Source organism: Salvelinus alpinus, chromosome 1 (assembly GCF_045679555.1).
Source record: "Salvelinus alpinus chromosome 1, SLU_Salpinus.1, whole genome shotgun sequence".
Taxonomy (NCBI): Eukaryota; Metazoa; Chordata; class Actinopteri; order Salmoniformes; family Salmonidae; genus Salvelinus; species Salvelinus alpinus.
The window spans coordinates 106,278,045-106,300,824 of NC_092086.1; the positions used below are offsets into that span (position 1 = coordinate 106,278,045).

At 43.2% G+C, this 22,780-nt stretch overlaps 1 protein-coding gene across 2 annotated transcripts in view; it reads left to right on the plus strand.

Annotated features, from left to right (window-relative positions):
• Positions 1 to 22,337, plus strand: part of LOC139537741 (chondroitin sulfate N-acetylgalactosaminyltransferase 1-like) — a 54,179-nt gene extending 31,842 nt beyond the window's left edge. Inside the window, exons 5-8 of one of the 2 annotated variants that reach the window (XM_071339455.1) lie at positions 12,534 to 12,712; positions 12,878 to 12,972; positions 13,085 to 13,166; positions 19,297 to 22,337. In XM_071339455.1, coding sequence (XP_071195556.1) covers positions 12,534 to 12,712; positions 12,878 to 12,972; positions 13,085 to 13,166; positions 19,297 to 19,592 — 652 coding nt within the window. In that variant the 3' untranslated portion in view covers positions 19,593 to 22,337. The remainder of the gene's footprint in view (positions 1 to 12,533; positions 12,713 to 12,877; positions 12,973 to 13,084; positions 13,167 to 19,296) is intronic. The other variant, XM_071339465.1, reaches the window with a different exon arrangement.
• Positions 22,338 to 22,780: the final 443 nt, after the last annotated feature.

The window sequence follows — 22,780 nt, forward strand, 5'->3', positions numbered from 1 at the left end:
CTCTCTCTCTCTCTCTCTCTCTAATGTAGGAGTGTGGCCACATAGAAGCACTCTGTGACCTCTGCCAGTGTTGGATTTTACAGGTCAAGGCTGATAGTGGCCACGGTGAAATTAGTGTCACATTGACGTCTTGCCTGCATAGAAGATTACAGGTCCAGGGTCAGTTTGAGATGGTGTTGTGGGTGAGATTAGTTCACATGGTACTCTGGTACTGTGCTGATTGTCTAGCAGGTTTCCATGGAGACACTTTAGCCTAACGTATGCCTGGCCGAATGGTTTGCAGGGGTAGAAAGAAGGAGAGAGAGAGAGAGAGAGAGAGAGAGAGAGAGAGAGAGAGAGAGAGAGAGAGAGAGAGACAGAGACAGAGACAGAGACAGAGACAGAGACAGAGACAGAGACAGAGACAGACAGACAGACAGACAGACAGACAGACAGACAGACAGACAGACAGACAGACAGACAGACAGACAGACAGACAGACAGACAGACAGACAGACAGACAGACCTCACGCTGGGCTTTGAGCTGGTTTCAGATGTCACGCCACCGCTTTCTCTCTCTGGCTCTCTCTCATCTTTCACTCAAAGGCACCTCATTCTCAACAGCTCTGCTGTCTCTGGGAATGGCCTTGGCGGTTTGTCTGTGATGGTTTGAATAGCGAGAAAGAGAGAAATACAAGACAGTATCCTTGTACATTCAGTGACCTCCTCTAATAACCTGTCTCACTGTGCATGGGGTTGAAGCTGCAGCATTGGGAAGGAACTGTGTTAGGCCTTGGAGAATTTGTTCACTTTGTTCCCAGCAAATACCTTAGACACAGCATATGCCTAGCAAGACATGTTTAGACATCTGTTCTCTAAACAGTCCCTTGTTCTTGCTAGCTTTTTGTACCACAATTACATTTCTAGTGATTATGCTAATAGTCCTGATCAGTCCCAGAGTTGAGCTCACTTCACATCAGACCAGGTTAAGAATAGTGTTTGATATTATTGATTGAGCTGCGTACGTGTGTCCGGCATTCCAGGCATGCTCAATCAAACGCTCAAAGTAATTATATTTGAATCCTGGTCTGCTACATTTCAGGATCACATCACACCAAACATATATATCAGTCCTGGTCTGTCCTCATGTTACCTGATAAACAGCTCAGTCTGAGTCAATGCATTCAATCGCCATGGTTACGTAAGGCTTTATCTGACTCAGTATCAGCCACTTTAATCAAGCACTGATCTGTTAGAGAGAGAAAGAGCACAACATCCAAACTCTAATCCTTTTCCTTTTTCTGTTGATTTGGTCTAAATGGTTATGGATTATTTACGAGGGAGAATGGGGGGGGGACGACTTTTGCCATTGTCGATGACCTGAATCCTGAACCTGCCTGCCCTCATTGTAGCTCCACATAGACTGCCTCTGCCTGCGTCAATATCTGTTTCCAACAGCAGACAGCATGTGGATAATTTGATGCTATATCCAAACGCTTTTTACCCCTTTTACACTGTACATGTATGTGTTCACATTCATAGGGCAAGCACTGTATCCAAGCTAGTAAAGTATAGGTACGGGGCAAGTTGAATCAAAGTTCAACTCCTTATGCCAGGGTTCCCCAACTGGTGGCCCGCGGGCGAAATTAGGCCCGCCAGAAATATTATTTGGCCCCCCAAATTAATTATGAGAAGGAAAAACTCCGAAATGCAATGTCCCAAGAAGGAAGTTACCCTACCTAAATAACGCAAAAGTTACATTTGAACTTAATCAATAAGGAGAGAGAATGCAGGAGACAGTCAACTAATAAAGCAGGCAGCAGAACATTCTGTGGTGCTGAAACGTAAAGCTGCAACCACAGCGCAATCAATAGGAGGTGAACAGCACCTGGTGCTGAAAATATAGATAACTTGTTATGCAAGTGTTGCACAGCAACATATGGAGAAAAAACTACACCGGTCGAGTAATTCATTTCAACAATATACAGTGGGGCAAAAAAGTATTTAGTCAGCCACCAATTGTGCAAGTTCTCCCACTTAAAAAGATGAGAGAGGCCTGTAATTTTCATCATAGGTACACTTCAACTATGACAGACAAAATGAGAAAAAAAATCCAGAAAATCACATTGTAGGATTTTTAATGAATTTAAAAATTCCCAATTATGGTGGAAAATAAGTATTTGGTCACCTACAAACAAGCAAGATTTCTGGCTCTCACAGACCTGTAACTTCTTCTTTAAGAGGCTCCTCTGTCCTCCACTCGTTACCTGTATTAATGGCACCTGTTTGAACTTGTTATCAGTATAAAAGACACCTGTCCTCAACCTCAAACAGTCACACTTCAAACTCCACTATGGCCAAGACCAAAGAGCTGTCAAAGGACACCAGAAACAAAATTGTAGACCTGCACCAGGCTGGGAAGACTGAATCTGCAATAGGTAGGCAGCTTGGTTTGAAGAAATCAACTGTGGGAGCAATTATTAGGAAATGGAAGACAAACAAGACCACTGATAATCTGCCTCGATCTGGGGCTCCACGCAAGATCTCACCCCGTGGGGTCAAAATGATCACAAGAACGGTGAGCAAAAATCCCAGAACCACATGGGGGGACCTAGTTAATGACCTGCAGAGAGCTGGGACCAAAGTAACAAAGCCTACCATCAGTAACACACTACGCCACCAGGGACTCAAATCCTGCAGTGCCAGACGTGTCCCCCTGCTTAAGCCAGTACATGTCCAGGCCCGTCTGAAGTTTGCTAGAGAGCATTTGGATGATCCAGAAGAAGATTGGGAGAATGTCATATGGTCAGATGAAACCAAAATATAACTTTTTGGTAAAGACTCAACTCGTCGTGTTTGGAGGACAAAGAATGCTGAGTTGCATCCAAAGAACACCATACCTACTGTGAAGCATGGGGGTGGAAACATCATGCTTTGGGGCTGTTTTTCTGCAAAGGGACCAGGACGACTGATCCGTGTAAAGGAAAGAATGAATGGGGCCATGTATCGTGAGATTTTGAGTGAAAACCTCCTTCCATCAGCAAGGGCATTGAAGATGAAACGTGGCTGGGTCTTTCAGCATGACAATGATCCCAAACACACCGCCCGGGCAATGAAGGAGTGGCTTCGTAAGAAGCATTTCAAGGTCCTGGAGTGGCCTAGCCAGCCTCCAGATCTCAACCCCATAGAAAATCTTTGGAGGGAGTTGAAAGTCCGTGTTGCCCAGCAACAGCCCCAAAACATCACTGCTCTAGAGGAGATCTGCATGGAGGAATGGGCCAAAATACCAGCAACAGTGTGTGAAAACCTTGTGAAGACTTACAGAAAACGTTTGACCTCTGTCATTGCCAACAAAGGGTATATAACAAAGTATTGAGATAAACTTTTGTTATTGACCAAATACTTATTTTCCACCATAATTTGCAAATAAATTCATTAAAAATCCTACAATGTGATTTTCTGGATTTTTTTTTCTCGTTTTGTCTGTCATAGTTGAAGTGTACCTATGATGAAAATTACAGGCCTCTCTCATCTTTTTAAGTGGGAGAACTTGCACAATTGGTGGCTGACTAAATACTTTTTTGCCCCACTGTATTTCATTTTTACAAACAACAAACAGAAAATACGGTCAGCTCTCTGTATAAGCACTCACAATAATGTTAGTATTTACTAAATACAGTCATATAGGCCACTATGTGACTTACTCAATGGAAAAAGTTGCATTTCCCCTCGGACACGATATTGTGGATGTCGGGTGAGATGAATGTGAGATGGACGTCTGAGATTGAATTCTTTGCAAACAGCGACATTGTTATTGTAAATAAGACACACTGGCTTGGTATTGGGAAAATATGGTAAGATGAACACATTTCTCTCTGTACATTCTTCGCTGAAACTTCCATTTTCATTATCCACCTTTCTTTTGAGAGCAACATCTTTTCTTGCTATAAAGCAAATTGATCTGAAGGAATGTTGACGTTAGATAAAGTAGTGTAGACTACAGTAGGCTACGTAGACCTGGTTTTCCCCACCAATCTACGCACAGAGAAATAGACAAAAATAAAAACTGAATACAGACATGGTGATATTATTGTAATCAGATTGTAATCAGATCAAAATTATTATGTTATTGCACTGAATTTATTATGTACTAATCAGATGTGTTAAAAATTATGTTCAATTTGTAGTGTAGGCCAATTAATTTTGCTAATATTATATACTAATTATGTTCTGGCCCACCGACTATTAGCTCAGAAAAAATTAGGACCAAGGTCAAACCTAGATGACGAACCCTGCCTTATGCTGTGTCTTAGTGATGGACAGGGCAAGTTTAAGTAAAGTTCAACTCCTTATGCTGTGTCTTAGTGATGGACAGGGCATGTTGAAGTAAAGTTCAACTCCTTATGCTGTGTCTTAGTGATGGACAGGGCATGTTGAAGTAAAGTTCAACTCCTTATGCTGTGTCTTAGTGATGGACAGGGCAGGTTGAAGTAAAGTTCAACTCCTTATTCTGTATCTTAGTGATGGACAGGGCATGTTGAAGTAAAGTTCAACTCCTTATGCTGTGTCTTAGTGATGGACAGGGCAGGTTGGAGTAAAGTTCAACTCCTTATGCTGTGTCTTAGTGATGGACAGGGCAGGTTGAAGTAAAGTTCAACTCCTTATGCTGTGTCTTAGTGATGGACAGGGCAGGTTGAAGTAAAGTTCAACTCCTTATTCTGTGTCTTAGTGATGGACAGGGCAGGTTGAAGTAAAGTTCAACTCCTTATGCTGTGTCTTAGTGATGGACAGGGCAGGTTGAAGTAAAGTTCAACTCCTTATGCTGTGTCTTAGTGATGGACAGGGCAGGTTGAAGTAAAGTTCAACTCCTTATGCTGTGTCTTAGTGATGGACAGGGCAGGTTGGAGTAAAGTTCAACTCCTTATGCTGTGTCTTAGTGATGGACAGGGCAGGTTGAAGTAAAGTTCAACTCCTTATGCTGTGTCTTAGTGATGGACAGGGCAGGTTGGAGTAAAGTTCAACTCCTTATTCTGTGTCTTAGTGATGGACAGGGCAGGTTGAAGTAAAGTTCAACTCCTTATTCTGTGTCTTAGTGATGGACAGGGCAGGTTGGAGTAAAGTTCAACTCCTTATTCTGTGTCTTAGTGATGGACAGGGCAGGTTGAAGTAAAGTTCAACTCCTTATTCTGTGTCTTAGTGATGGACAGGGCAGGTTGAAGTAAAGTTCAACTCCTTATGCTGTGTCTTAGTGATGGACAGGGCAGGTTGAAGTAAAGTTCAACTCCTTATTCTGTGTCTTAGTGATGGACAGGGCAGGTTGAAGTAAAGTTCAACTCCTTATTCTGTGTCTTAGTGATGGACAGGGCAGGTTGGAGTAAAGTTCAACTCCTTATTCTGTGTCTTAGTGATGGACAGGGCATGTTGAAGTAAAGTTCAACTCCTTATGCTGTGTCTTAGTGATGGACAGGGCAGGTTGAAGTAAAGTTCAACTCCTTATTCTGTGTCTTAGTGATGGACAGGGCATGTTGAAGTAAAGTTCAACTCCTTATGCTGTGTCTTAGTGATGGACAGGGCAGGTTGAAGTAAAGTTCAACTCCTTATGCTGTGTCTTAGTGATGGACAGGGCAGGTTGAAGTAAAGTTCAACTCCTTATTCTGTATCTTAGTGATGGACAGGGCTTATGCTGTATCTTAGTGATGGACAGGGCTTATGCTGTATCTTAGTGATGGACAGGGCAGGTTGAAGTAAAGTTCAACTCCTTATGCTGTATCTTAGTGAGCTGTACCAGACAACGACATGCTTATCTCCAACACTCTTTAACCAGGCACACAGAGCTGTTTGAAGAGCGGGGAAATCGATAGACATGAATAATTAGTATTGATGAAGGAGAGAGGAGAGGAAAGAGGAAAGAGGAGAGAGGAGAGAGGAGAGAGGAGAGAGGAGAGAGGAGAGAGGAGAGAGGAGAGAGGAGAGGAGAATAGAGGGAGAAGAGAGAGGAAGAGATGAAAAGACAAGAGAAGACGAGGAGAAGAGATGTGAGGAGAGGTCAGGAGAGGAGAGGAGAGGAGAGGAGAGGAGAGGAGAGGAGAGGAGAGGAGAGGAGAGGAGAGGAGAGGAGAGGAGAGGAGAGGAGAGGAGACCATTTTGAGCCCAGGGTGAAAGCTAAACACCAGTGAACGGCAGATGCACTCAGAGCACAAACACCAGCCCACCAGCTACCAGCTCACAATGAATACTAATGCACCATCCCTACATCTCCACATATGGATCAGCTCCTCAGGGAGACAGACAGAGCACTGCCTACTATCGAAAAACCTACACCACAGCAAAGTGTGGCATTTCGGCCGGGGTGTGTTCTTTTGGGAAGCACTCTTTTCACACCACTGGCCTGAAAAGAGTGCGTCCCGTGTTCTTTCAGTATTTCCAGTGTTTCCATTCAACGTTGATGTTTGGTACATCATACTATATCTTTCACACACACGCACGCACGCACGCACGCACGCACGCACGCACGCACGCACGCACGCACGCACGCACACACACACACACACACACACACACTAAGGCAGAAAGTGAGACTCATCAGGGTATCAACAGTCACTTATGCAGAAAGTGAGACTCATCAGGGTAATAACAGTAGACAGATAGGGGTCTTTGTGGTTTTGTTTGACATGGCGGCACTTTAGCCATGACCAAATCTGAAGGGGTCCGCTGGATGAGAGAGACAGACAGACTGACCGACAGAGACAGACAGAGAGAGAGAGACAGAGGTAGTGAAGAGAGAGTGTGAGATACAGACAGACAGACAGACAGACAGACAGACAGACAGACAGACAGACAGACAGACAGACAGACAGACAGACAGACAGACAGACAGACAGACAGACAGACAGACAGACAGACAGACAGAGAGAGAGAGAGAGAGAGAGAGAGAGAGAGAGAGAGAGAGAGAGAGAGAGAGAGAGAGAGAGAGAGAGAGAGAGAGAGAGAGAGAGAGAGAGAGAGAGAGAGAGAGAGAGAGAGAGAGAGAAAGAGAGAAACTGAGAAAGAGAGGGAGAGAGAGAGAGGGGGGGGCTGTCCCAGACCTGCACCAGATGGACATTCCCTTTAAAGCAAACTGGATCACAAAAGGAAATACCAGAGTTTTGGGGCTTCTTGAATCACTGCCTGGATCCTGAAATAAACCCACTCAAATCAAATCAAATGTTATTGGTCACATACACATGGTTAGCAGATGTTAAAGCGAGTGTAGCGAAATGCTTGTGCTTCTAATTCCGACCGTGCAGTAATATCTAACAAGTAATCTAACAATTTCACAACAACTACCTTATACACACAAGTGTAAAGGAATGAATAAGAATATGTACATATAAATATATGGATGAGCGATGGCCGAACGGCATAGGCAAGATGCAGTAGATGGTATAGAGTACAGTATATACATATGAGATGAGTAATGTAGAGTATGTAAACATTATATAAAGTGGCATTGTTTAAATTGACCAGTGCATCCAATTTTGTATTATTATAGTGGCTAGAGATTGAGTCAGTATGTTGGCAGCAGCCACTCAATGTTAGTGATGGCTGTTTAACAGTCTGATGGCCTTGAGTCAGAAGCTGTTTTTCAGTCTCTCGGTCCCAGCTTTGGTGCACCTGTACAGACCTCGCCTTCTGGATGATAGTGGGGTGAACAGGCAGTGGCTCAGGTGGTTGTTGTCCTTCTTGTCCTGGCTTTCCTGTGACATCGGGTGGTGTAGGTGTCCTGGAGGACAGGTAGTTTGCCCCCGGTGATGCGTTGTGCAGAACTCACTACCCTCTGGAGAGCCTTACGGTTGTGGGCGGAGCAGTTGCCGTACCAGGCGGTGATACAGCCCGACAGGATGCTCTCGATTGTGCATCTGTAAAAGTTTGTGAGTGTTTTTGGTGACAAGCCAAATTTCTTCAGCCTCCTGAGGTTGAAGAGGCGCTGTTGCGCCTTCTTCACCACGCTGTCTGTGTGGGTGGACCATTTCAGTTTGTCCGTGATGTGTACGCAGAGGAACTTAAAACTTTCTACCTTCTCCACTACTGTCCCGCCGATGTGGATAGGGGGGTGCTCCCTCTGCTGTTTCCTGAAGTCCACGATCATCTCCTTTGTTTTGTTGACGTTGAGTGTGAGGTTATTTTCCTGACACCACACTCTGAGTGCCCTCACCTCCTCCCTGTAGGCCGTCTCGTCGTTGTTGGTAATCAAGCCTACCACTGTAGTGTCGTCTGCAAACTTGATGATTGAGTTGTAGGCGTGCATGGTCACACAGTCAATGTTAGTGATGGCTGTTTACAGGGAGTGAACAGGGAGTACAGGAGAGAGCTGAGAATGCACCCTTGTGGTGCCCCAGTGTTGAGGATCAGTGGGGTGGAGATGTTGTTTCCTAACCTCACCATCTGGGGGCGGCCGGTCAGAAAGTCCAGGACCCAGTTGCACAGGGCGGAGTAGAGACCCAGGGCCTCAAGCTCTTGAAGCATGTGGGAAGAGCAGACTGGGATAGAGATTGATTGAATATGTCTGTAAACACACAGCCAGCTGGTCTGCGCATGCTCTGAGGACGCGGCTAGGGATGCCGTCTGGGCCAGGAGCCTTGCGAGGGTTAACACGTTTAAATGTTTTACTCACGTTGGCTGCGGTGAAGGAGAACCCGCAGGTTTTGGTAGCTTTGGTAGTTTTGGTAGTGTCAGAGGCACTGTATTATCCTCAAAGCGAGCAAAGAAGTTGTTTAGTTTGTCTGGGAGCAAGACATCGGTGTCCGCGACGGGGCTGGTTTTCTTTTTGTAATCCGTGATTGACTGTAGACCCTGCCACATATGTCTCGTGTCTGAGCCGTTGAATTGCGACTCTACTTTGTCTCTATACTGACGCTTAGCTTGTTTGATTGCCTTGCGGAGGGAATAGCTACACTGTTTGCATTCGGTCATGTTTCCGGTCACCTTGCCATGATTAAAAGCAGTGGTTCGTACTTTCAGTTTTGCGCGAATGCTACCATCAATCCACAGTTTCTGGTTGGGGAAGGTTTTAATAGTCACCGTGGGTACCACATCACCGATGCACTTGCTAATAAACTCGCTCACCAAATCAGCGTATACATCAATGTTGTTGTCTGAGGCTATCCGGAACATATCCCAGTCCACGTGATCGAAGCAATCTTGAAGCGTGGAATCAGATTGGTCAGACCAGCGTTGAACAGACTTGAGCACGGGCGTTTCCTGTTTTAGTTTCTGTCTATAGGCTGGGAGCAACAAAATGGAGTCGTTGTCAGATTTGCCGAAAGGAGGGCGAGGGAGGGCTTTGTATGCGTCACGGAAGTTTGAGTAGCAATGATCCAGAATTTTGCCAGCCCGGGTCGCACATTCGATATGCTGATAAAATTTAGGGTGCCTTGTTTTCAGATTAGCTTTGTTAAAATCCCCAGCTACAATAAATGCCGCCTCAGGATATGTGTTTTCCAGTTTTTATAGAGTCCAATTAAGTTATTTCAGTGCCATTTCAGGACACTCCTACTCTCTACTAATGTGATTGAAATAAAATCCTGATTGACTGCTTTTAACTATTCCGAATCCCACAGGATTGCTGGCCCACATACATTGCGTGTGCTTATTTTTGTGGGAATTAATGGTTTGAAAGGTATTTATCCGATGCAAAACAACTCCCATGGGTCTTGGTGAACAATGTTTTCGTGTCCCAAGATTTTGTGCACCTTGGAAAAACCACAGGCTGAGAATTCTGGTGGCAGCCCTTACAAGGACATTCGGCTCTTTTCTGATAAGTTTTAGTACGAGTGAATGGTAGACGTGTGTGTGTGCAGTGTGTTTGCTTTTGCGTTTGTGTGTGTCTGTGTTTCTGTCTGTCTGTATTTTTCAGCCAGTCTGTATTTCTTGGTGCGCGTTAATGCTTTGGCTACACCAGCCAATTCGTGGGTGTATCTGTGTCTAAACAGGATTAAGTACAAGTATACTGGTCCTAAATCAACGTTTTCATTCTGACAGCAGATATAAATTAGGCTCCGTACAGATTAATCTGAAATGAAACACCCAGCTCATCGTTTCCAGAGCCAGAGTCCCCAGGGAAGCAACAGGAAGCCCTTCCATCTGGTTCAGCTGCTGCTAGGGAGATGGGAGGACTGCTCAGCACTGGGAAGAGCCTACAACCTGTAGAGTGTGAATGACAACCAATGTCACCCTAGCCATAGCCTTATATTGATATACAGTACCAGTCAAATGTTTGTACACACATACTCATTCAAGGGTTTTTCTTTATTTTGACTATTTTCTACATTGTAGAATAATAGTGGAGACATCAAAACTATGGAATAACACATATGGAATCATGTAGTAACCAAAGAAGTGTTAAACAAATCAAAATATATTGTATTTTTGAGATTCTTCAAAGTAGCCACCCTTTGCCTTGATGACAGCTTTGCACACTCTTGGCATTCTCTCAACCAGCTTCATGAGGTAGTCACCTGGAATACTTATACAGTGTAGGTATGGATAAAGTGATAAGGCAACGGGATAGATAATAAACAGTAACAGCAGCAGCGTATGTGTCAAAACAGTTATAGCAAAAAGGGGCAATGCATATAGTCCATATAGCTATTGGTTAACTATGTAGCAGGTGTCACGCACCCTTACAGCAGTCTTGGGGCTAGAAGCTGTTCAGGGTCCTGTTGGTTCCAGACTTGGTTCAACTATGTCACAGATGACTAACGATGTTCTCCTTTTAACTGGAAAAAGTTTCTGTTATGATCTATTATGGGCATGAATCTGTGATTATGTTCATTTGAGAGAGTTTGTTAATAATGCATTAGCAATTTTATAGTGTTCACATCTCAAACGATTAATTGCAATGTTTTTGGGAGATTCTAGCTAATTCCCCCTAGTACAAGGCCCAAGGTTAGGATTTAATGTATAATTTATCCTGCTGGATCCTGCAGTGTGTGCGTGCGTGTGTGTGTGTGTGTGGCAGACCTCAGTCTCTCCATGCGTCTCTCTCCATCTCTCTCTGTTGGTCTTGTACAGTTAGCAGGCTTGTGTTTGAGTTGAGTCACCAAAGTGCCATTCAGTCGCTGACACTATCCAGCAGGGCAGTAATCCCTCACTAATACAGGAACATCAGTCAGTGGATGTTTACCGTGGGTGGAGGAGGAGGATTCCTAAAGGAGGCTGAGATGTTAAAACACATTTGCCACATTGACAGTGAGCAGCATATTAACAAACCTTACTTCTCATCCCACACACCGGGGCTACGTGCCGACTGGCTCCCTATTCCCTATATATTGCACTACTTTGGACCAGAGCCCTAAGTAAGTGCCCTTGTCAAAAGTAGTGGAGGAATGTAGGGAATAGGGATCCATTTGGGACACAACCATCATGTAGCCACTTTATAGCCTGATCTTATCAGTCCTGCTGCTGTCAGAGGGGAAATTAGGTTCACTACAATATGCTGGATAGTCTCTGTCTGTGTGTGTGTGTGTGTGTGTGTGTGTGTGTGTGTGTGTGTGTGTGTGTGTGTGTGTGTGTGTGTGTGTGTGTGTGTGTGTGTGTGTGTGTGTGTGTGTGTGTGTGTGTGTGTGTGTGTGTGTGTGTGTGTGTGTGTGTGTGTGTGTGTGTGTGTGTGCATGTACTGTAGTTAATGGTACAGTACAAAGACAGAGCTGTGTGTATTGTATGTAGTGCCTGTATCCAGGCTCAGCTGGGTCCTCTGCCCTCTCTGCTCTCATAACACCCATTAGACACTGATCAATTAAGACTGTCCCATTCCCTCTACTAAGTTAACTTTGAACCAATTAAGCTAATTCACTTTTTGAGCAATTTCTTGAGGAGCCATGTGGTTTCCCTCTTTCTGGTGTCCATTGGGTTGGGTTTCTCTTGTCCTCTCCCTCTCCTTTCTTCTCTTTCTCTCCCTCCTCTCCTCAGAGGACCACAGCAGCAATAAGTTCTTAAAGGTCCAATACAGTCAGAAATGTGTGTGCAAGAGTGTGCAAAGCTGTCAAAAATAAAATAAAAATAGCTTCTTAGCAAAGATACATTTCTCAAGCATTAATTTTTCTTGGACTGTCTGGGAGTGTTCTGAGTGGGGAGGGGAAAACTGAAAACTAGCTGTTATTGGCAGAGAGGTTTGGAACACAGTGGTCTGGAAAATATTAACTGTCTTTATTATTGGTCTATTAACTAATTTATCGCCTAATTAGTTCATAGACCAATAATAAAGACAGTTAATATTTTCCAGAGGGTGTCTGTGTTCCAAACCTCTTGAGAACCTGCTTGAGAAATGTATCTTTGCTAAGAAGCTATTTTAATTTTATTTTTGACTATTTTAATTGAAAACAATCACAGTAAGGTACTTAATTATGACCCAGAAATGATTTGACATTGAAATAAAAACATCTGAATTGGATCTTTAAACGTTATTGTGTTATCCTTGATGATTTTAAATACAGTGTATTCACGTGTAGCTGAAATGTGTTTTTCAATTGTCCACAAATCTAATGAATAAAGTCTCTCCCTTTCCCACCTCACAGGGAGATGAACTTTAAGAACTTCACTCTGCTCCAGCTGAATGAGGAGTTCTCCCGGGGGCGTGGCCTGGATGTGGGCGCCAGGGCGTGGAAAGGAGGGAACGTTCTCCTTTTCTTCTGTGATGTCGACATCTACTTCACCGCTGACTTCCTCAACACCTGCCGACTCAACACTCAACCTGGTGAGTGAGGTTACTACACTTGACTGAACAAACCCACATCAGTGCTGTGTTCAGAATGGGATGCTCTAACAACATGTTCAACTTCAACTTTATTTAACATGGGTAATAAATACATTAGGAATCTTTTGATTTGTTTGATAACATTTGCATATCTTTCTTCCTTAGGTAAAAAGGTGTTCTATCCCGTTCTGTTCAGCCAGTACAACCCAACCCTGATTTACGGTAACCACGACCACATCCCTCCAGTGGAGCAGCAACTGGTAAGAAAGCTGTTTTCACTGATGTCCTCTAAATTATTCTTCCACATACATGGTACAACAGCATGTTTTCTCACATTACATTTGCCTGTTCTTTATTGCTCTGGTTTAATAGGTCATTAAAAAGGATACAGGATTCTGGAGAGACTTTGGCTTCGGAATGACATGCCAATACCGATCAGATTTCATCAACATAGGTAAAGATCAGGTTACCTCATCGCTGGTCAATTATGCCTTCATATTAATGGTAATGCAAATTGTGATAAGAGAAACATATACAGTGCATTCGGAAAGTATTCAGATTCAGATTATTTTGTTACGTTACAGCCTTATTCTAAAATTGATTGTTTTTTTCCCTCATCAATCTACACACAATACCCCATAATGACAAAGCAAAAACAGGTTTTTAGAAGAAAAAAAAGAAAAAAACCTGAAATATCACATTTACATAAGTATTCAGACCCTTTACTCAGTACTTTGTTGAAGCACCTTTGGCAGCGATTACAGCTTTGAGTCTTCTTGGGTATGATGTTACAAGCTTGGCACACCTGTACTTGGGGAGTTTCCTCTCAAGCTTGTCAGGTTGGATGGGGAGCATTGCTGCACAGCTATTTTCAGGTCTCTCCAGATATGCTCGATCAGGTTCAAGTCTGTGCTCTGGCTGGGCCACTCAAGGACATTCAGACTTGTCCCGAAGCCACTCCTGTGTTGTCTTGGCTGTGTGCTTAGGGTCATTGTCCTGTGTGAAGGTAAACCTTCGCCCCAGTCTGAGGTCCTGAGAGCTCTGGAGCAGGTTTTCATCAAGGGTCTCTCTGTACTTTGCTCTGCTCATCTTTCCCTCGATCCTGACTAGTCTCCCATTCCCAGCCGCTGAAAAACATCCCCACAGCATGATGCTGCCACCTCCATGCTTCACCGTAGGGATGGTGCCAGGTTTCCTCCAGACGTGACGCTTGGCATTCAGGCCAAAGAGTGCAATCTTGGTTTCATCAGACCAGAGAATCTTGTTTCTTATGGTCTGAGAGTCTTTAGGTGCCTTTTGGCAAACTCCAAGTACCTTTTACTGAGGAGTGGCTTCCGTCTGGCCACTCTACCATAAAGGCCTGATTGGTGTAGTGCTGCAGAGATGGTTGTCATTCTGGAAGGTTCTCCCATCTCCACAGAGGAACTCTGGAGCTCTGTCAAAGTGGCCATCGGGTTTTTGGTCATCTCCCTGACCAAGGCCCTTCTCCCCCGATTGCTCAGTTCAGCCGGGCGGCCAGCTCTAGGAAGTGTCTTGGTGGTTCCAAACTTCTTCCATTTAAGAATGATGGAGGCCACTGTCTTGTTGGGGACCTTCAATGCTGCATACATTTTTGGGTACCCTTCTCCAGATCTGTGCCTCGACACAATCCTGTATCGGAGCTCTACGGACAATTCCTTCGACCTCATGGCTTTGTTTTTGCTGTGACATGCAATGTCAACTGTGAGACCGTATATAGACAGGTGTGTGCATTTCCAAATCATGTCCAATCAATTGAATTTACCACAAGTGGACTCCAATCAAGTTGTAAAAACATATCAGGGATGATCAATGGAAAAGAGTCTCATAGCAAAGGGTCTGAATACTTCCGTAAATAAGGTATTTCTGTTTATTTTTTTATTTTTATAAATTGGCAAATAGTTCTCAACCTGTTTTCACTTTGTCATTATGGGGTATTGTGTGTAGATTGATGAGGAAAATGTTTTATTTAATCCATTTTAGAATAAGGCTGTAACGTAACAAAGTGGGGGAAAAGGGAAGGGTTCTGAATACTTTCCGAATGCACTGTATTTCCATTCATATCCAATCCACCAGCAATATCATTATGGATTCAGGTATATTGGCTCGCAGGACAGGTTTTGCCTCAACACGATTTTCCACCTCAGTTGAGGCCATTAGATGAAATCAGAGGCTATAAACTATGGTGGGAATAAGGACCTTCTCTGTATCAGTGTCTGGCTGTCCCAAATGGCACCATATTCCCTTTATAGTTCACTCTTTTTTACCAGGGCCCATAGGGAGAAGTAATGCACTATATAAGGAATAGTGTGTAATTTGGGACGCAGCTACTGTCCAGAGACGGTCCTTATTCCCAACATAAATCATTGATATTACTGCGGCGGGAGACAGAGGAACAGCATCTGTCTGACCTTAGGTTCTCAGGAGAGAGATACATTATATCACTGTCCACCTCAAGATCTAAAACTACCTATAATATATGTACATAAAATAGTCCTTGCAACTCTTTGGCTGAGTGATTTCAGATTAGATGTGAATAGTAATTAATAAATAATTGATCCATGTGTTGAGATTTTCACCCAAAGTAGAGAGAGAGAGAAAGAAAGAAAGAAAGAAAGAAAGGCAGAGATTGAGAGGGTGGGGGGAAGAAGGGAGGAAAATAAACAATTTGCTTCTCCCAGTGAGATGAAGAGAAGAGACAGAATGAGTTCAAACAGAGAGGATATTTTTAGGCCCCAGCATACAAACAATCGCTGATAATCGTTCTCAAAACATGTCGTTGCACATCTCACATTACAAGAGCATTGCAGATTTTGTGCCGATAAAATCAAACCTATTTCAAAATATCAGGACGTCTGGGACGCTCAAAGACGGGATCAGTAGCCCTCAGATTGTGTTTCAGACCCGCTCACATTAAACGAGCGTTGGTAACAGCAGCACATCCCGAGTAGGCAATGACATGGGAATTTTGTCTCCTATCTCAAAAACTTGTCTGGGACAGCTAAATCAGATCAAAAATAGTGTACGCCAGGCTTTAGTTGTTTATTTTCTGTAAATGTTATTTTTCTGATGACAAAAACTAGATTTGATGTCTTTAGTCCTAGTCTTTACTCCTCCCAGAGTGCTAAGAACCTTGGCGTGATCCTGGACAACACCCTGTCGTTCTCAACTAACATCAAGGCGGTGACCCGTTCCTGTAGGTTCATGCTCTACAACATTCGCAGAGTACGACCCTGCCTCACGCAGGAAGCGGCGCAGGTCCTAATCCAGGCACTTGTCATCTCCCGTCTGGATTACTGCAACTCGCTGTTGGCTGGGCTCCCTGCCTGTGCCATTAAACCCCTACAACTCATCCAGAACGCCGCAGCCCGTCTGGTGTTCAACTTTCCCAAGTTCTCTCACGTCACCCCGCTCCTCCGCTCTCTCCACTGGCTTCCAGTTGAAGCTCGCATCCGCTACAAGACCATGGTGCTTGCCTACGGAGCTGTGAGGGGAACGGCACCTCCGTACCTTCAGGCTCTGATCAGGCCCTACACCCAAACAAGGGCACTGCGTTCATCCACCTCTGGCCTGCTCGCCTCCCTACCTCTGAGGAAGTACAGTTCCCGCTCAGCCCAGTCAAAACTGTTCGCTGCTCTGGCACCCCAATGGTGGAACAAACTCCCTCACGACGCCAGGTCAGCGGAGTCAATCACCACCTTCCCGGAGACACCTGAAACCCCACCTCTTTAAGGAATACCTAGGATAGGATAAAGTAATCCTTCTAACCCCCCCCCCCTTAAAAGAGTTAGATGCACTATTGTAAAGTGGTTGTTCCACTGGATATCATAAGGTGAATGCACCAATTTGTAAGTCGCTCTGGATAAGAGCGTCTGCTAAATGACTTAAATGTAAATGTAAATGTTTAGTGTCTGAAACTTTCAAATCAAATCAAATTGTATTTGTCACATGCGCTGAATACAACAGGTGCAGACCCTCATTACTAAAACTGACACGTTTTTATTTTCATCAAAACTATTTTATATCGATGGAGTGCATTTGATTTTACGGTCTGCACATACGCAGTTCGGCGCTATACGACCATTAGACCCGATGACGTGTTTCTGCACATGCACTTAGCTAGCTAACGAGACCATGACATCGCCCCCTAACTGTGATCAGGGACCCGACGATTTGTTTCTGCGCATGAGTTTAGCTAGCTAATGTCACCATGACATCGCCTAAAAGTGTGATCGGGGATTTCTATTGGATAAGCAGTTTCTGTTTATGGTTGAGCATTGAGCAGTCTGCAGTCAGAGAAAAAGGAAGAAAAACATAAATAAACAAAACATGATTACCTGTGTCACCTAGGGCATGAGGAGGATGTAGTCCAGATAGTTTGAAAGAACTGACGTCAGCATCTTAATTCCTCTGAAAGTCGTGTTAGGCAGATACTCTATAACGACAAAATGGTCTTGTCTCTGCCCTAACAATGGGAGTCGTTGTCACAAACGTGGAAAGGCAGGCGGGAGGAGGTGAGATCAGATGGGAACATTCTAGCCAATGAGAGGGCAAATACACATTTGAACAACAGACACAATTCCGAGATAAAATTGTCTTTCTCAAAGTTGTCGAGATGCCACGTGCATACACTTATATCAGTACATTCGTAACAACCTAAACATTTCCTAACTTCTACTCGATCAAATAAGCCTCAGTTAGCAAATTAGAAATAAAAAAAGTTGTTGACCAAATCTGACCCTCTCTAATAGAACTCCATACAAAAAATCCTCACTTGGTCTGCTTATTGCTATTTTCTCGCATGGACAGAGCCTCTCGCTTTACCTCTTCCTCTCTGAGTTAGGGCATGTTCTGAGGTTCTATCCCAATAGCTCATCACTCCTCTGCTGTCATAAATCAAATCAAATCAAAGTTTATTTGTCACGTGCGCCGAACATAACAGGTGTAGACCTTACAGTGAAATAGCAACAGACCCCAGACATTATGCGTGTAGAACAGACCCCAGACATTATGCGTGTAGAACAGACCCCAGACATTATGCGTGTAGAACAGTTCCCAGACATTATGCATGTAGAACAGACCCCAGACATTATGCGTGTAGAACAGACCCCAGACATTATGCATGTAGAACAGATCCCAGACATTATGCGTGTAGAACAGACCCCAGACATTATGCGTGTAGAACAGATCCTAGACATTATGCGTGTAGAACAGATCCCAGACAGTATGCGTGTAGAACAGATCCCAGACATTATGCGTGTAGAACAGACCCCAGACATTATGCGTGTAGAACAGATCCCAGACATTATGCGTGTAGAACAGATCCCAGACATTATGCGTGTAGAACAGATCCCAGACAGTATGCGTGTAGAACAGATCCTAGACATTATGCGTGTAGAACAGATCCCAGACAGTATGCGTGTAGAACAGATCCCAGACATTATGCGTGGAGAACAGATCCCAGACATTATGTGTGTAGAACAGATCCCAGACATTATGCGTGTAGAACAGATCCCAGACATTATGCGTGTAGAACAGATCCCAGACATTATGCGTGTAGAACAGATCCCAGACATTATGCGTGTAGAACAGACCCCAGACATTATGCGTGTAGAACAGATCCCAGACATTATGCGTGTAGAACAGATCCCAGACAGTATGCGTGTAGAACAGATCCCAGACATTATGCGTGTAGAACAGACCCCAGACATTATGCGTGTAGAACAGATCCCAGACATTATGCGTGTAGAACAGATCCCAGACATTATGCGTGTAGAACAGATCCCAGACAGTATGCGTGTAGAACAGATCCTAGACATTATGCGTGTAGAACAGATCCCAGACAGTATGCGTGTAGAACAGATCCCAGACATTATGCGTGGAGAACAGATCCCAGACATTATGTGTGTAGAACAGATCCCAGACATTATGCGTGTAGAACAGATCCCAGACATTATGCGTGTAGAACAGATCCCAGACATTATGCGTGTAGAACAGATCCCAGACATTATGCGTGTAGAACAGACCCCAGACATTATGCGTGTAGAACAGATCCCAGACATTATGCGTGTAGAACAGATCCCAGACATTATGCGTGTAGAACAGATCCCAGACATTATGCGTGTAGAACAGATCCCAGACATTATGCGTGTAGAACAGACCCCAGACATTATGCGTGTAGAACAGACCCCAGACATTATGCGTGTAGAACAGATCCCAGCAAACCGGATATGTGTTTGCATTAATATATTAATTTCACAAGCTGTCATCATGACAAAAACAGAACCCTGCCATCAGATTTGACCTCTGACCCCTGTGTGACCTGATCAATCAATCAGGGACATAGTTCAGTGGGTAAATGTTGTGCAATGTTGCAAATAGAAATGTAATGAAAAGAGCCAGCATGATTTATTTTACTACATTCTGCATTTAAGAGAGGCTTAATTGTTTTTCCACATAACATATTTCTATATGAACACTCCACAACGTCCTACTGAACGCACCCCTGATCTCCCTCTGTTATATATGTGCAGTGAGTTGATGAGTTCATGTTGTCCCTCCTCCAGGTGGTTTCGACGTGGACATCAAAGGCTGGGGCGGCGAGGACGTGCACCTTTACAGGAAGTACCTTCACAGCAACCTGCTGGTGGTGCGGTCCCCGTCTAGGGGCCTCTTCCACCTGTGGCACGAGAAGCGCTGCGCGGACGAGCTGCCCCCGGAACAGTACAGGATGTGCATGCAGTCCAAGGCCATGAACGAGGCCTCGCACGGCCAGCTGGGCATGCTCTTCTTCCGACACGAGATCGAGGCACACCTACACAAGCAGAAACCCCAGAGGCCAAACCCTGCCAAGAAGACATGATGAAGACATGATGAAGACATGATGAAGACATGATGAGGGAGTCACACAGGACTCTAGACTACAGGAGGAGGGCATGACAGTATGGCAGTCAGAGACAGTGAGGGGGAAACAACAACAGAACAGAGGTCTATTGTTGTGAACTGATGACAACAATACTGACTCACTACGGAGGAAAAACACTCCATTTTATCCTCCAATGGCAAAACGGACATATAAAACACACGTAAGGCACCTGTCATATCTTGAAGAAGTGAGAGCACTGTAAAACAGTGAGAGTCAAAAGGAGCAGCAGAAAGACTTGACTGCTCCTCTGTATTTTGTTTAAAATCATGTGCCTTGTGTTGACTGACTGACAGCTGGTTTTGAGAATCATGATGTGGCATCTGCTGGTATTTCTTGAAGGCTAGATAAAGACTAGAACTATATTTTCCTGTAGCCTATTAGAGACACCTTGTGGACTGGAAGAGAACAGCATGACTGTGAATGGAATGAGGATACTCTAAATCTTAAGTCATGTCAGCTGGTTTACGTGACTCTCCTCAGAACTGATGATCAATCAATACATTAAAACAGGCATTACTGAGGGTTGTGTAGAGAGACAATGACAACAATGGAGGGACATGGAAGCTTTTAGATATTCATTATTTCTCAAGCTCCACAGAATCATTATACAGATGTAGTAACCTAATTTGATCACTCCTTTGTTGCTGATCATTTTCCTGCACTGCAGCAAATGCATATGAGCTTTGTGATTTACATAAATTCACAGAAAACCCCAACTCTAGCCCTGTTTACACCTGGTGCTAACATGGGTCCTTTGTGCACAAAATGTGGACAAAATCAGGACAAATTACGCAAGTTAGAACCAGGTATAAACGAGGTTAATACATGGTTATATTAACAGTATTGCACTTTTCATGTAGCCTACTTTTGGCCAGTTGATAGCCAAACCACCGATCAAGCAACATTATGGACTGAACGTTGCTGCAGGATTATTTTGCTGTGACAAAACAGGTCAAATTAAGATCCTACATCTATAGTGTACTGCTTTTTCATTTAACTAATCCTACAAGTGCTTTTATGTGCTTTTTTTTCATCAAGAAACAAAACAGTGTAGTTTGAAGGGTGTCGTTTGAAGGGTCAAAATAAATATCTAGATTTTTTGGGGGCGGTATTATTATGGTGTGCTGTTTGAGCAGGAAGCTACGAGGGATAGGGAACATGTTATGGTCCTGAGAGAAAATATGGATACAGTGTCCAACATATTTCTCAATGTTGTGACATTAAGAGATAAAACAAAGACTATCTACAATAGTCAAATTATTTTGTGTATGGTCTAACTGTGCAAATAATATATTATAATAGATAGAATACACTTCGATTCCATAATTAAGTTATAAACACAGTGTTAAAATGGTAGAATGGTCTTCACCCTTTATCAGAACTTTTATTGTTAGAAAAAATGAAAAGCCTTGCTCCAAAAATTCTTATATATTATTTAACAATGTTGTTATCTGTATTGATAATATGCCTACTCTTCCTTAGAAGCTTAAATGACGATGGCTTGACACAAGTTCAGAGGTAGTAGAATGCTTCCATGTCTATAGAGCAGTATAAGCTAGGTATGGGCCAGTATAGGCAGTCCATCCACAGAGCAATATAGGCCAGGGGATGGGAAGGTTAAGAAAAGGCCAGAGGCCAGTATGAAAGTGTAAATTAATTAGAAATGTAAAGTTAGTGGCGAGGTGCCTCTGATATTTGAAAGTGACACGTGGTTTTTATGTTATCCAGATGGATTTCTACTGAGAGTTTGTCTTAGAGATGTAGCCTATCGATGGCTAAGCGCAGTATTATAGATGAACACATTTTCACAGGCTTGACATTCACAGCGAGTGACAATGACTTTATGACATTTCACTTATTTGTCTTAAATGTCAGCTCTCAACATTTTGTGTTAACTGTATATTAAGGTGTTTGATTACATTCCTCATGAGTATTTCAATCCCATGACAGTAGTGGACTGTTTCACATGGAATAATTTATATTAACCTACATTTGTGTTGGATCACCAAAACCTGTAAACAGAGTAAAGAAGACACAGTTTTTAATGAATGTTTATTTTTTAAATTTGTTTTATTGTTTCATGAAAGGATACTTCTTTCTGTTAATAATAAATATAACTTTCCTGATGATGTTCTTGATTGATTCTCAATGCATACCTTTTTTTCCTTCAAATTATTCTGTTTAAAGTTTTGTCTTCAGTTGAAATGCACTTTTATTCATTTTGAGACCATTGTAATAGTTTAAAATGAAGAAAATAAGTTATTTTCTGGTCTGATGCTTCTTCCCAGATGTTATTTGACTCTTGCAAAAAACTGCAGTAGTCTGGAATCTACTTTATTCTACTCTGCTCTGTCACGTTCTGACCATAGTTCCTTTTTGATGTCTTTATTTTGGTTTGGTCAGGGCGTGAGTTGGGGTGGACATTCTATGTTGTTTTTCTATGTTTTCCATTTCTGTGTTTGGCCTGGTATGGTTCTCAATCAGAGGCAGCTGTCGATCGTTGTCTCTGATTGAGAATCATACTTAGGTAGCCTGTTTTCCCCATTTTGGTTGTGGGTGATTGTTTTCTGTTTTGTGCGTAATCCTTACAGAACTGTTTCGTTTTTGTTCTCGCTCTTTATTATTTTTGTCATTTCAGTGTTCAGTTTATTTTGTTTATTAAAATGAACACTTACCACGCTGCACCTTGGTCCTCTTCTCCTTCACCAGACGAAAGCCGTTACATGCTCTAGACTGTACTCTAAGAAAAAATTGCTATTTGGGGTTCTACGTACATAGAACCTTTTGGAACTTCTTAGGGCTAGGCGTCCCGCCAGCGGGACACCTGTCGACAACTTCCGGTGAAATTAGAGGGCACGCAATTAAAATAAATAATCATAAACATTATGGATTTTAAACATCTAGATACATACAAGTATCTTATATTGGTTCAAAGCTTAAATTCTTGTTAATCTAACTGCATTGTCCGATTTACAATAGGCTTTACAGAGAAAGCATGCCATGCGATTGTTTGAGGATGGCGCCCCACATCAAAATATTTTTCAACACAATTTTTATGAAGCACAGGCTTCATAAAATCACAAATAGTGATTAAATATTCACTTACATTTTGAAAATCTTCCTCT